Consider the following 14,712-nt stretch of genomic DNA (forward strand, 5'->3'; position numbering starts at 1 on the left):
AAGAGAAAAACGTTGAGACAGGTCTGAGTAGGAAAACCCGCCCCGCATATTCCACCTTCTGGAGACAATGGATGGTAAAACGTGTCTCCTGCTGGGCCTGCTCCTTCTCAGGAGCGGCTAGTCTGGTCCTTTCTCATTTGCTGATTCGCTGCAAGATGGCTTGGACTTTCGTGGCTGTTTGTATTCTGCGGTGTTTGCAGTTAGGCTGGGACATCTCTGGGGTAATGCCAAGTGACAGGCAGCTTGGTGGCAGCCCTGGGGACTGCGCTCATGGCGGCCTTCCTGGCATCTGCTCGGGACCATTGCTGCTGTTTCAGTCGGTCAGTCCTGCAAGGGCCAGAGCCGCCCCCAGGCCTTTCCATGCCACGCAGCCTCCCCTTCCCACGTGCGTGCCTGGCCAGCCCTCACCTGTCGCCACCCTGTCAACCCAGGGCCAGGCGTGCTGCACTGCGGCTGGAATCCAGAGAAGTGTTTCTGGAAATGTGGGAGACAGCCTGCGGGCTGTCTGCGGAGGCCTGTGGAGCATGCATCGCGTGTGGATTCTCCGTGTGTCGTGCTCAGGGCGCAGAACTGCAGGCAGGATCTCCACACAGGTCTGCGGATCTTTCCAGCAAGATGAAGGCCGGGCCGCTTACTTCATCCCCCGAATGTCTCTTTCACATCACAGAGGCTCACGCAGGGCTCCTCCTGCAAAAATCAAGGCAGTACACGGCTCTCAGAACTTCAGCGAGAGCCCCGTGGGGTAGTGGGATGATGATGACAGCAGCTCCCAGCCTGGGCCCGCGTCGGTGTTCACAGAAACACCCCCTGCAGCTCCTCAGTCCCTGGCGCAGCCACGTTAGCACTGACTGACAGGCTGGGGCTTGGAAGGGAAGGAAGACAGACTTGAAAGCCAGGTCCCGTGACTCCATTTATTTGACATTCTGGAACAGGCAGAACTCAGACAGAACACAGGCTGCAGGCCACAGGGCCCAGGGCCGGGGCCATGGCAGGGTCTTTGGGGTGACACAGGGCTCTCTGTCTGGAATCTTTGGGGTGACGCAGGGTTCTCTGGAATCTTTGAGGTGACGCAGGGTTCTCTGTCTGGAATCTTTGGGGTGACGCAGGGTGCTCTGTCTCAATTGCGGTGGGAACCATGCCGCTATGGGGTCTCAGAGGGTGAATTTCACTGTCATAAGTTATACCTCAGATATGAGACAAATGATTGAATCGTAGCAAAGTCCTGGACACATTGTGGCTCTGGTGGCACTGCACTGAGTGTCCATGCCACCCAACCATGCACTGGGAATGGTGAGTTCTACGTGATGCTTGTTTCGCCACAGTAAGAGAAATAAAACAGCCTCCTTGAGAGTGAATTGACGGCCGCTTGGAACAGCCGCCCCGCTTCTTCTACTGCAGGCTCTTCAGGCAGAGAATCGCCGCACCTGCGCCTACCAGCTGCCGCTTTCTAGTGAGGAGCCATGGCGCCTGTGTCACCGCCAGGATCAAGTGGGGAGGTCCCCACTTCATCCTCAGGACACGGCTCCCTGATGGTCACTTCCCAGCAGAGGAGGCGGCTGTACGGGCGACGGGAGCCGGGGCCTAGCCTGCTGGTGCCCAGCCTGCAGGGGCAGACCTCAGCCAGCCACCTGGCATGGAGTTTGCCAAGGACGGGGCACCGTGCCAAGGTTGGAGCCTGGGCCGAGACCTCACCCTCAGCCTCAGCCTAGCCTAGCCTCAGCCTGCCGGCCAGTGGGCCTGGACCACAGCAGGGACCTGGACACGTCCCGCCCTTCCCCGCACACCGGGGGCCTCTGAGCGCGTCTATTCATGAGTAGTTACTTTGGAAACACTTTGTTCAGCCGCATGATGGGGGCAGGGCGTCAGGAGCGTTCTCTTTCCACGACGTGCTTTGCTGCTGCAGACTGTACAGAGGTTGCTAGTGCCCGAACCTGTCTCCTCCTCTGTCCCCACAGCCGCATTCCCACACGGTGTCCGCTGGCCTCAGTGTCACCACCGCCTGTGCCAGAGACGGGTCCCTCACTGATAACCGGCAGGTTTGGGGGAAACATGTCCCCTCAAAGTTACCTTTTATGCCTCATTAAGCAGAAAATCAAAGCAGACCTACCACATGCATGCTCACTGAAAGCTGCCGACCTCCCCCATGCCCCGCTCCGGGCTCCGGGCTCCTGCAGGGAGCCCCCCTTCCCCTTGTCAAATCTGATGGCCCAGGAGGCCCAGCTGCTGGCTGAGCAGGAGGGTCGGGTGCTGCGGTCGGCCAGGCCGGGTGGAGGCTTCTAGGGGCCAGAGATTGGACCCAGGAAGTGACTGAGTCCCAGGGGCGGGACCCCCACCCCCACCTAGTTCTCGATCCCTCTCTGCACAGTCAATGCTTGCTGGCCAAGTTCAGCCGTTCTGACTTCCGACAGCACTGTGAAGACATCCAGGCTGTCTCCTCCTCCCATCAGCACCAAACGCTCTCGCCCACTTTCCGGAGCAGGCATGCGGCAGGGTGACCCCCACCTCGTGCAAGGCGCAGGTGTTTTTCCCGGGCTGACACCCCTTTCCTCTGGACCACGGCCACGAGATTCGCTTTGGTTCTGTCCATGTCTCTACACCGTGCATTTTGGAGCGATGCTCACAGTGGACGCGGCTGTGGCCTTGAGGGTCGACAGTAAGGTTTTATCTTATTTTACTTTATTTTTTGAGACCAAGTCTTGTTTTGTCGCCCAGGCTGGACTGCAATGGCACGATTTCAGCTCACTGCAACCTCTGCCTCCTCGATTCAAGCAATTCTCCTGCCTCATCCTACAGGGTAGCTGGGATTATTTGTGCACACCATGCCCAGCTAATTTTTTTGGTTGTATTTTTAGTAGAAATGGGGTTTCACCATGTTGGCCAGGGTGGTCTTGAGCTCCTGACCTCAAGTGATCTGACTGCCTCAGCCTCCCAAAGTGCTGGGATTACAGGCGTGAGCCACCACACCCAGCCTGACAGCCAAGTTTCAAATCTGAGCTGTGGTGCTGTGGAAAGAGTAACCTTCCCCCTGAGCCTTGGTTTCCTCTTCTAAAACAACGGTCGATGGAACCCCATAGGCCTATTGTCTCAAGTCTACAGCTTCCATTTCAAAAAGCTCTGAAAATGGAAATGATCAAAAAAGAACTCATTTGATGACAAAGCCTGCCCTGGAGGGACCAGAGGCTGGGTGTGGTCTTCGCCTCGCGTGGGTGGGAGTCCTCTGTTTCCCCAAACCCCAGTTCTGGCCCCTCCCCACCCTGGGCCTGCTGTGACTCAGTGTCACTCCAGTTTCCCTCCCTGGGGGCGAAAGCCTGAAGGGAGCCATGGCCTAAGGACCGCCACACCGAGGACAGGCTGGGGTCCTCCCTTGCACTCCCTTCTCGCCGCCTCTGTCCGTGTCTGGGTTAAGGGAGGCTCCACATGCCTCTGGCTGTGACATCTGTGAGTGGGGGTGTGCCCAGGTGGCACCTGGCCTTCCTGCTAGGCAATGATGCGACAGCCTGTCCCCAGCTTCCTGTCCCTCTCTGTGCCCACTCTCCGACAGGTGCAGGAGCAGCACAGGGACCCGGGTGCACTCAGAGTTAGGGACAGCCCAGGAACCTCCAATGCTCCAACTCTCTCTTCTGCTTCCAGAAAGGGTTACAGGACCTGACCTCTGGGGCACCCAACTTGTCCCTTTTGCCAGGCTTTCCAGGTTTTAAGACTGAAAGGGCTGTGTCTTGGGAATTGGAACGGTGAGTCCCATCTCACCTCAGTGAAACACACGAGACGAACTCTACAGAAAAGGAACGAGGGCCCCAGAGACCTCTCAGGGCCCGGGGCGGAGGGACCTGGGGACAGCAGGGCTGTCCTGGCAGGGCCAGGGTTGTGCTGTAATGGGACAAAGGCGAGGGCCCTGGAAACCCACACAGGGAGAGAGCTGTACGCAGCACCCCACCACAAATATGCTCATATATGCACACACATGCACACACTGCCACATGCATGCACACACACCACACATGTGCACACATGCACACATCCGCACATGCATGCACACACCAGTATGCACACATGCACACACCAACACATGCATGCACACACCCCACACACGTGCAACACACCACACGTGCACACATACACACACCCTCACATGAGTGCACACAGCATCACACACGTGCACACATGCATACACCCTAAATGCATACACACACCACACATATGCACACACATGAATGCACCCCCACATGAATACACACACCACACATATGCACACAATACACACACAACGTAAATGCATGCACACACACCACACAGGCACACACATGCACATACCCCACGCACATGCACACACCTACACCACACATGCATATACTCCCACATGCATACACACACCCCGCATATACGCACACATATGCACACACATGCCTGAACCCCCACATGCATACACACACGCCACACATGCACACACTCCCATGCATGCACACACAACCCACATGCATAGACACACCACACATATGCACACCCCACATGCATGTACACACAAATCACGCATGCACACACATACCTACCACATATATACACATGCCCACACAGGCACACCACGTGGACACACACATACAGCATGAGTGTGCACACACACACACACACACACACACACAACTTTGGGTAACATACTTGGGCAGAGAGAATTTTTGCCCCATCTGCCTTGAGGTTAGGCTCACGACAGGTGACAGGTGGTCAGTTGCCCCGCCAGGGTCAGCCTTTCCTTCCAGACCCACCAGGCCTTCCTTAAGCCAGATGAAACCGGCACCTACCTGGCTACCTGGGCTGGGGGCAGTGACCACGGCCTTGAGACCCAACGTCCATTTGGGATATTTTTTAAAGCATGGGTTGATGGTTAGGGGAGCAGAGTTACCCAGACAAGAGTGGGTGCCCTGTGGAATCTTTCCTGCAGGGGGGCAGGGAGGGCATTGAGAGAGGAAGAGGAGGCGGAGAAGCGGAGGGGCGGGGAAGGGAGGAAGCGGGAGAGCGAGCCCAGTGCTTTACCTCCTGTTAGTGCCCTGGAAGTGCTAAGGTGAGGCAGGAGAGCAGATGGTTTTGGATGCATCTGATCATCCTGGACACGCTGCTGATGTCACCACCCTGAGGGCGGATCCAGGGTAAAAGCAGGGGAGTGATTTTCTCCTCCTAGCAGGAGGTGAAGAAGCTTATTTTGGAAACCCAGATTCCCGAATGTGAAATCAGCATCTTCCCATTTGTCTATCTGTGGTGCTTGAAATGAAAGCAAGGGCTTCACCGACTTCTCTCAGCTGAGGGCCATGGGGACACTCTCTGGCAGGTGGGATGGGTCTGCCCAGGGGCTTGGTTAGTGTAGGGTCTGGAGGAGAATAAGCTTCTTGCCTCTGTTTCTTCCACCAGCAGCCTGGGCTTGAAGGCACTCACTAGCTCACAGTCGGTGGGTTTCTGAATCCCAGTCCCCAAAGCTGTGGGTGTGTTCATGTAGGGACCACTCATGCAGTGAGCCTCTCACCAGTTTCCATTATGTGGATGATGTCCTGGTCTCTCCACACAAGACTACACACACACACACACACACACACACACACACACACACCTTGGGTGGACTTGGGAGGAGTCCTGGTCCCCGCCCACACAGAGCCTCTTCTGTGCCAGGTCAGATGGTGGCTGCAGGAACCCAGCAGGTGCAGGCTGGGAGCCACCCCACGCGCTGCCCCAGGTGTCTGCTGGGCTGTGGAGGATGGGTTTGTTTCGGTGCATGAAACGTAGAGATCATTTGACCCTGTAACTTTGGTGTCATGCATGGTCAGAAAGCAGGAAGTGCTGGGGGCGGGGAGCAGCTCCCGATGCTGAGAACCTATGCAGAAGCTCTGGACAACAGCGACAAAAACTCGTCCCGTCAGATGCCTTGTGGCCATCAGAGAGCATCACGGGTCCTGTCTGCGTCTCGGGGTTCACAGATCCAGACCAGTGGAGGTCTCATTAGGACAGCAAGGGCCGCCCACATGTACCTGGAGATTGGCCTCATGTCAGCCCGAATCAGGGGGTCCCGGGAGAATGACTGACTGTGTGCTCATTCCTTTTGACAAAACCCAGCTTGGAGGCAAAACAAGGCCAGCTAGGAAGAGGTGCAGACGCTCTCTAAGGCGCACTTTAGCCAAGATCATGGTCCCGTCCCCTGGGGCCCCAGGTGGGGCAGGCATGCCTGGTGGCCCTGTGTGTCTCAGGCAACAGAGACCATTGGGACACCCATGTGCCACTCTGCGCGGTTTCTGACCACCATGGCAGAGCCATGGAGGCAGCTTGGCTGCAAGGGTGGCTCTTGGAGGATGTCCACGGATGCCTGAGCAAAGACACACCAGGGAAGGACAGAGTTGGGGAGGCCAGGGGGTGGGCTCACGGACCCCTTCCATGCATGCCCCCACAGGGGCTCCCCCTCTTATGTTAACTTCAAGGATAATTCTGACCGTCTTCCCATTCAGCTGCTACACAGCAGCTTTTACACACGTGTATGAGTAAATACGCCTCGGGCACGTCAGACTGGAAATAATACAGCGTAAATCACCTTTTACAGCCAGGAAAGCACTGGAATCAAAGGTGACTTTGCTAACTGTTTGAACTTCTCTGCACTGCGGTAGCAAAGCTTCCGTCCGTTGGGGTTAAATCTGCAAATGCATATTGACTTTCTAATTTTATGAAGCAGAGCTTGGTTGGCATAGCGGCACACACGACCCAGGGTTATGAGTTCAAAGAGGTAATTGTTGGAGAAATGATTGAATACATCACAAATCCCTCTATTTCCATCTCTTCAAATGGGATGCCAAAGCGATTAAAGATTAAAAACATATCACAAACAAATTCACATTAGAAAATTGCTGTAATCATTCTCTGCTGGATTAACCAGGGTTTAGGAGCCTCTGCTTGCTGGTTCCGCCGGGAGGTCTTTCGGGAGAGACGGCGAAGCCAGAGCGGCTTTGGGTCGGAGCGACGGTTTGTGCATTTCACTCACCCTTAGGAGAACGGTGTTTGTCCTTTACAAAGGGGCACCTCTTCTCATGTTTCCATCCTGCAAGGGAAATAGACATGCATGTTTGGTAAATTAAGCGGTGGTAAAGCAGGCAGCTGGTCGTGGGCTTAATCATAAGTTAAAACAAAGTTCCCTGTTGAGTCTAGTGACAGCTGCGCACATGGAAAGAAAAATCCCCTCGTTGGGATGAAATTAACAACTAAAGGAAGCCGTGGAAAGCCTGTGTGCCTGGTCGACCAGGGTCTGTCCATGAACCTGTATGGGCTGGACGGGACCAGTGGCACTGTACCAGCCCTGGGGTGGAGCTGGAGCTGGGCAGTTCTGCCCAGAGATAGGAGGAGGGATGCAGTTGTAGATGAGTGAATTTCTTAACTACAGAAAGCAAACCTCTTTGTAACATATACCGGGCACCAGCGGAACCAAAAGTGCTGGGGCCACAGCGCCTTGCCCAGGAGGTGGGGAAGTCCTTGGTTTTGGGCAGGGACACTGCATGTTAAGGGCTGCCTTGTCTTGGGTATGCTGACCAGAGGACATCCACACGTGCGGAAATGCAGAAGCCTCTGTCTCTTTATGAAATGAAGAAAGAAGAGCCCATGTGAACCCCCATGTTTGCTTTCTAACCTGCTGGGCCCTCTACTTTTACTCAGCAATTTGGAAGGTCCCTGGGGAGGGAGGGAGCAGGCATGGCCATCAGTGCATGGAGACAGGAATGGGACCTAGGTCAGGCAACCTGCCTCTACTGACCTCAGCAAAGGACTCTTACAGAGCCACTGGCTTCACAAAGGGCTTTCCAAAAAGAGGCCACGCCATCCAGAGAATGGGTCTTGGCCAGGCGCGCTGGCTCAGGCCTGTAATCCCAGCACTTTGGGAGGCTAAGGCAGGCGAATCACTTGAGGCCAGGATTTCGAAACCAGCCTGGGCAACATGGCAAAATGCTGTCTCTACTAAAAAAACACACATGAACTGAATGTGGTGGCACATGTCTGTAATTTCAGTTACTCCGGAGGCTGAGGCAGAAGAATAGCTTAAACTCAGGAGGCAGAGGTTGCAGTGAGCAGAGGTCACGTCACTGCACTCCAGCCTGGGCGGCAGAGTGAAACTCCATCTTAAAAGAGAGAGAGAGAGAGAGAGAGAGAGAGAGAGAGAGGGAGAGAACTTGTGTTGATCTGCAAGTCACTCAGGCAGCAGACAGCAGGGCCCACACCTTTCCTGTGTGGCCAATAGAGGGAGGCGGCATGGCTCCCAGACAAACCCCTGGGTGGACTGGAGGACCCGAGGCTGTCACCACAGGAGGCTGTCACCACGCTGGGCTGCCTCTCAGGGGTTCGCCTTGTAATCTGCTGCCTCCTGACGTTTCCTAGGCTTGGGTATGGTTGGCGCGTGTGAGGCTGGACGGGTTTGTGGGTCCCGTGATTCAGTGGGTGCAGCCTCTGCCTTTCCTGCTGCCGGCTTGGACCCCGACCCCAGCCCCAGCCCCAGCCCCCACTCTGGAGAAAGCCTCGGTGAACCAGGACTGAAAGAAAAATAGATGTTTCCTATTTGCGTAGCTCTAGAATAGACTCCCTGAGTCCCTGACATTTCCTGGTTATTATTAAACAAAGAGAAAAAGGCAAGGAGAGCTCTGTACACTTGGCGTTTTCACAGCGGAGAGCTGCAAAACCTGAGACTGGCAAGCCACGCGTGGCCACTGAGCTTTGAAGTGTGGCCAGCCTGAACCGAGCTGGGCTTTCAGTGCAAAACACATGCTGGAACTTGAAGACTTGGTGCCAAAAAGTAAAGTATCTAACAATTTTAAATGATGACATGTTGAAAGGACATTTTGGATGTGTTGGGATCAGCATTAAAGTTTTCAAGAAGAATAATTTCACCCGCTTCTATTTCCTCTTTTAATATGGCCACTTGAAAATGTGAAACTCAACTCACGGCCACACTGTCTCTGCACAGCAGCACTAGTCACGGGGGTGGTGTGAACACCTTGGTTCTGGGGACACGGCCTCCCACCGCCCACAGCCTGCACATCGCTGCCTAGGTGGGAATCCATGGGTGAGCATCTTAGCCAGACATGGTGGCTCAGCCTAGAACCCCAGCACTTTGGGAGGCCAAGGCAGGAAGATCACCTGAGATCAAGAGTTCAAGACAAGCCTGGTTAGCATGGCGAAGCCCCATTCCTACTAAAAAATACAAAAATTAGCCAGGCGTGGTGGCGCACATCTGTAGTCTCATCTACTAGGGAGGTTGAGACCCAAGAATCACTTGAACTGGGGAGGCAGAAGCTACATTGAGCCAAGCTGAGATCATGCCACTGTACTCCAGCCTCTGTGATGGATCGAGACTCCATGTTAAAAGAAAGAAAGAAAGAAAGAAAGAAAGAAAGAAAGAAAGAAAGAAAGAAAGAAAGAAAGAAAGAAAGAATAACAGCAACAAAAAACCAGTGAGTGTCGTGAAAAAGCTGGAACCCACGTTGCGAGCAAAGCTCTTCCGTGTTTGATCCCTCCTGAGCGCTGGAGGAAGGCTCGCTCCTGGTGGGCACATGGTGGTGACCGAGAGGTTCTTTCCAGGTGGCCCCAGACTTTCTCCACACAGTGCAAGGTCACAGCCACCGGAGAAAACATAAGCAGTCCGCTGAGTCTCTTGGGAGCCACAGGCTTGCTGGGGCACCCGCGTGGGTTCTATTTTGCTGCTCGCTAGATGAGGGCAGAAGGCCATGGAGGGCTGTGTTGTAATGGGAAGGTCCCTGGGCAAATGTGAGACAGACCAAATGACACTGTGATAGCCCGGGGGGCGTCAGGAGTGGCCACTGTGGAGAGGGCCACCTAGTTCCTCTCTGAAACACCACAGTCCCGCTCAGGCAAGAGAGAGGCAGGTAGACATTTTGCAGAACTGTAGAAAAACAGCTTTGTCATGTAAAAAAAAAGTTTAAGTGTAATTTAAATTTTTTATTTAAATTAAGTTTCCAGAATAATTTTTGATTACCGAAGTGGTTCTTTCAAAACTTATATTCCACCCAAAGAGAGAAAGAGAATTTTTCCCCCGACTCTTGTCCCTGTGATTTCACACATTTGCTATAATAAGTGGCTGCATTTGGATCAGTTTCAGCACCTCAGAGACTCTTCAGGCTCTGGTTTAGAATGGACACAGTTATCTGAAAATTGAAATTATGATGAATTCAGTTACAAATGAAGACTATTTCATTTGATATTAAAATTTAATATTTTTTTTAAATAAATGAAAATAAAATGCTTTACTCTGAATATAAATGATGTGCTAATGTCTCTGATTTTAACCAGAATAAACACCCCTGTTTCAAATTCTGAAAGCAAGTAATTTATTTAAGATCACCCTGCAAGTGAAGGACATTTGAGTTTCCAGCTTTCCTATCTTAATTATCTAAAAGGGATCTGAAAAACTCAGCTTTCCCAACTTGCAAAACTGACAAACTAGTCTGTTAGGGGGAAAAGAGGCAATGAAGAAATAAAGACGGAAATTAGCAGAAGCCAGTGCTAGGCCTGTGTCTTTATGAATAGGACTTAATCTCACACTTCATCGTGCAAGCCCCGCAGGCCTTCTGGAACGCATTAAAGTCAAATGTTGTGGACCGGCGCTTGCAGGCGGCGGCCTCTCCCCTTGGCGTTACGGACAGCCGAGGAAATTGGGTTAATAAAGCCCGATGCTGCAGCGGGGCCGCGGGGCGCTAACCGGCGCGGACAGCTGCGTTCCCGGTGTGCCCTACCCGGCTGTGCGCGGCGGCTCGCTGGGCCCCGACGGTGGCAGAGCTCGGAGCTGCGCTCTGCATCTCGGTTCACACCCGGCGGGGCCCCGGCAGCTTACTCACCCGTAGCCCGGCCTCCTCCCTCGGAAGCGTGAGGGGACCGGTGGAGAGGAGGCTTTGCTGGACACCAGGGCTAGGTGGGGCCTTCCCTGCCACCCAGGGTGAGGTAGGGCGCGGGCTGTGAGGACCCCTCCTCCACGCAGCCCCCTCAGCAGAGGCCCTGCAAAGTGGCCTTCCTCCAACTCCACCGCGCGGACCATCCAGGCAGGGGATGGCGGTGGCAGGGGAGGCCAGGGGGCGTCGAGGGGACAAATCCCGCAGACTTCGAGGCAGCCGGCAGCGACGACCGCTTCCCTCGCTTCTAGGCAGGTAAGAAAATAAATAGAATAAACTCCTACATGGAAAAGGCGGAGCGCTCTTCGCCCAGGGTCCTCCGTGCCCGCGGTCCAGCCCCTGTGCAAATGGCCATGGTGGGATCGGCTCGTGCGGAGTCTCGGAGCCACCGAGGCGGGAGGTGCCGGCCGGGCGCGCGCGTGGTCGGGAACACGCCGGGCAGAGCACCGCCCCACAGTTTAGCCCGAAGGGCCGACCGGAGCGTCAGCGCGAGGACTGCGAGGATCTCGACCGGCCAAGTCCGGCTTTGCTCCGTCCCCACCCTCCGTGCGCCTCCGACCGCCTGTCCGGAATCTGACCAGAGCCCGTCCCCGCCGCCGCCCTGGGACCCCGCGGTGGTCTTCTTTTGGGGGCGAGCGGCAGTGCCCGAAGGATGCTCCACCCACCCCGGTTCCTAGACTCGACGGGTCCCGACAATGCCCCGTGGGCGCCGCGAGTTCCCGGTCGCCGAGTCCAGCGTCCGGCTCTCGGGCTCAATTCCGCGCCCCGACGGGCTTGGCGCTTCCCGCGGCACCCAACAGCTCGAGGCGCACTGGCTGGAAGCCAGGTCCTGCCGCCTCCTCCCCGCCTGCAGCGTCCTTCCAGGCCTCTCCTGTCCGGGCGGGTGACAGTCGCAGAGGCAGTCGGAGGACGCGAGCGGGAGAAGCGCGGCACCCGGGTCACGGCTTCTCGGTACAGTGTTTGCAAAGCGCCGAGGGCGTTCCGGAGAAGGCGGCGCACTTGTCAGGGCAGGGTCCCAGCGCCGCGCCCGAGGAGAAAGGGCACACAGAGGCCTGGCCGAAGGGCGTGAGGGGCGCGGCGGTGGCCACGGGCGCCGCCAGGCCCTGGCCCCGGTTGAGGAAGGCCACCAGGCGCCGCATCTCGTCCAAGGCCTGCGCCTGCATGAGGATGTAGTTCTTGGCCAGCAGCAGCGTGGCGATCTTGGAGAGCTTGCGCACCGACGGGCTGTGCGCGTAGGGGATGACTGCCCGCAGCCCGTCCAGTGCGTCGTTCAGGTCGTGCATGCGCCGCCGCTCGCGCGCGTTGATGCTGAGCCGCAGAGACCGTTGCTCCCGCGGCCGCCGCCGCGCGTCCCCCGCGCCCCCAGGCCCGCGCCGCCGCCGCCGCTGCTCGAAGGCGTCGTCCTCGTCGCCGCTCTGTTCGCCGCTGCTCTCAGCCGCCGGAGCTGGGGCGCGCGGCGTAGGAACCGCAGGGAGGTCGCCGCCCGGGCCCGGAGCGCTGTAGCCGCGGGCCGCATCGGGTCCTCGGGCCGCCCCGTAGGCGAGGCCTGCCGCTGCCGCCGAGTAGCCGTGTCTCAGCGCCAGGTACGCCTCCCCCGACAGCGACTTGAGCTCGGCCATGGCCCCGCGGCCTGGGCTCGCGGGCTCGCCGGGTGGGCGGGCGCTCCTGCGGCTCCCGGCTCTGCGCGTCCGGCCGGCTGCCCGCGGGTCCCCAGCCTTTGCTGCCAGCCGCCTTCTCCGCCTCCGCTTTCTCTCCCTCCTCCACCCCCTCCCAGCCGCGGCGCGCAGGGGGCGGGCTCTAGCTCCCACTCGCTCCTGCTTTGGTTTTAAGCCGTGGCGGCCCCCGGTGGGACTTCGCCGCTGTCCAATCGGGGGGGACCGCATGACCGCCTCTTTCCCGGCCCGGCTCCACCTGCGCCGCGGGCGGGCGGACCGGCCTGGGGTGGGGGCTCGGGACCTAGATGCGCGGGGGGTGGCGGGGCCCCAGGGCCCTTTTATTTGCTTCTTGGCACCCAAGTCGCCGCCTTCTGCCGCCCTTGGGGATTGCTGTCACCAAACGCACGCGTCCACGTGGGCACCGGCCTCAGTCTGCCTTCGAGTCCGACCCTAGCGCAGGAGTCCGAGGCGGCACGCAGGGGCCGGAGCTGGGGGCGTGCAGCACCAGCGCCAACTCCCTGCCCCTCTGAGGGCCGCCTGGGGTCGGGGTCGGGCTCCTGGGCGCTCTGGTCCAGCAGCGGCGCAGCGCGTACCCGGAGCCCGACAATCCCCGCCCGGGGCACTCTGTGGCCAGGCTGGAGGGGAGGAGTAAGAGGGACTTTCTAGAACCTGTTGAAAAACGCCACGAGCGTTGCAGGCCGGGGAGGACAGGAAGGCGGAGGGCAACGCGGCCTGGGGCTCCCTGGGGTGGGGGTGGGGGCTTTGTGAGCCTTGGGGCGGCCTCCTCCCTGCCAGCCGCTTCCTGGGCATCTATCCGCGAACGCGTGGGGCTTGGGGGGCTTTCCTGGAGCCTTTGCAGGCGCTGCCTCCCCTGGGCTCCAGCCACACTGGCTGGGAATGCGGCCAGCCCCGGACCCGCCTTTTCAGTCCTCTTCCAAGCCCAGATGAGGGCCGGGACCCGAGCCTTTCTCCCAGGTGGGAACCTGCCTGGAGGCCGGGTCGAGTGGTGAGGGTCGAGAGTGCGGAGGGATGGCGGCTTCTCCGCTCCTCGCTTGGTGGGAGACTGGGCTACGGTGGCCTTCCCGCACGAGGTGGAGCGGCCCCGTCGGGTCGTGCTGTGTGACCTGGGCAGGGCCGCATACCCTCTCCATTCCGCAGGCTCCTCCCCAGGAGGAGCCTCAGAGACGGTCCTGAGTGCGGGGCCGAGGGAAAGGAGTGGGCGCTGCACGCGTGGGAAGTGGATGTGCTGCCTGGAAGGTTCTGGGGACGCAGCAGCGACCGGCCTGTCCCGTGGTTCCTTGCCGGGTGCCGGGTGCCGGCGTGAAGAGAGAGATCAAGGGTAAGGCACCGGGAGGGGAGCGGGCCTGAGGCAGCCTCTGCCTGCTGCGGCGGGTCTGGCTGCGCGTCCTGAGCACCGGCCTCACCCTCAGCACACGCCGCCGGGGTGCAGGGGCCCTGGACGGAAGCTCTGTCTCAGGCCCTGTCCTGGGGCCCCCCACTGCCTTCGGGAACTGGGGAGACCTGGTGTCGGGGAGGCCGCTGTGTTTGCGCCTGGTCTGAAGGGTGAGCGGGGAGCATTCAGGTGGCCGGAGGGGCCTGGCACAGGGGAGGGCAGTGAGGGTGGGTGGGGCCGGGAGATGGAGGGGACCAGCCCTGTGGCGCCGTTTAGCCACGCGGGGATTTGGGCTTTCTTGGGAAGCAGGCGCTGTGGGCACTCGGAGAGCCACTCTGCGCTGCGGCCGGTTCGGTCTGGGGCTGGGGCCGCCTCCGTGTCTCTCAGCCCTGGCACAGCGGCTGGGCCTGAACTGCAGGCCGGTGGGGGCCTGGGGGAGGCGGCTCCTCAGCTCCCCGGAGCTCCCGGACTCAAAACTGGGGGAGCAGGAGAGTGAGCTGTGGACATGGAGATGTTGGGCCCCCAGGGGAGGTGCCCCAGTGCTGGGGAGAGGCCTCTGAGGGACACGCGTCACTGACACCGCAGTGTGGGCGAGAGTGGCTTTCAAAGCCTTGGCTGGAGCAGAGTGCTCGGTAAAGCCAGAGACGCGGACGCCATGCAGCCCGGGCCGGTGCCCAGGGCCGGTTCATCAGGAACCTCCAATAGGATGGGCCTTGGTTCGGAGGCCTGGAGGCGGGGATGGGCAGGGGGCAGGGGC

At 58.4% G+C, this 14,712-nt stretch overlaps 1 protein-coding gene across 1 annotated transcript; it reads right to left on the reverse strand.

Annotated features, from left to right (window-relative positions):
* Positions 1-10,332: 10,332 nt before the first annotated feature.
* BHLHE23 (basic helix-loop-helix family member e23) lies at positions 10,333-12,572 on the reverse strand. Its single transcript, XM_017503517.2, has one exon. The coding sequence runs from the start codon at positions 12,524-12,526 to the stop codon at positions 11,846-11,848; it is 681 nt and encodes a 226-aa protein (XP_017359006.1). The 5' UTR covers positions 12,527-12,572; the 3' UTR covers positions 10,333-11,845.
* Between the last annotated feature and the right edge of the window lie 2,140 nt (positions 12,573-14,712).

This window comes from Cebus imitator, unplaced genomic scaffold (assembly GCF_001604975.1).
Source record: "Cebus imitator isolate Cc_AM_T3 unplaced genomic scaffold, Cebus_imitator-1.0 Scaffold311, whole genome shotgun sequence".
Classification (NCBI taxonomy): Eukaryota; Metazoa; Chordata; class Mammalia; order Primates; family Cebidae; genus Cebus; species Cebus imitator.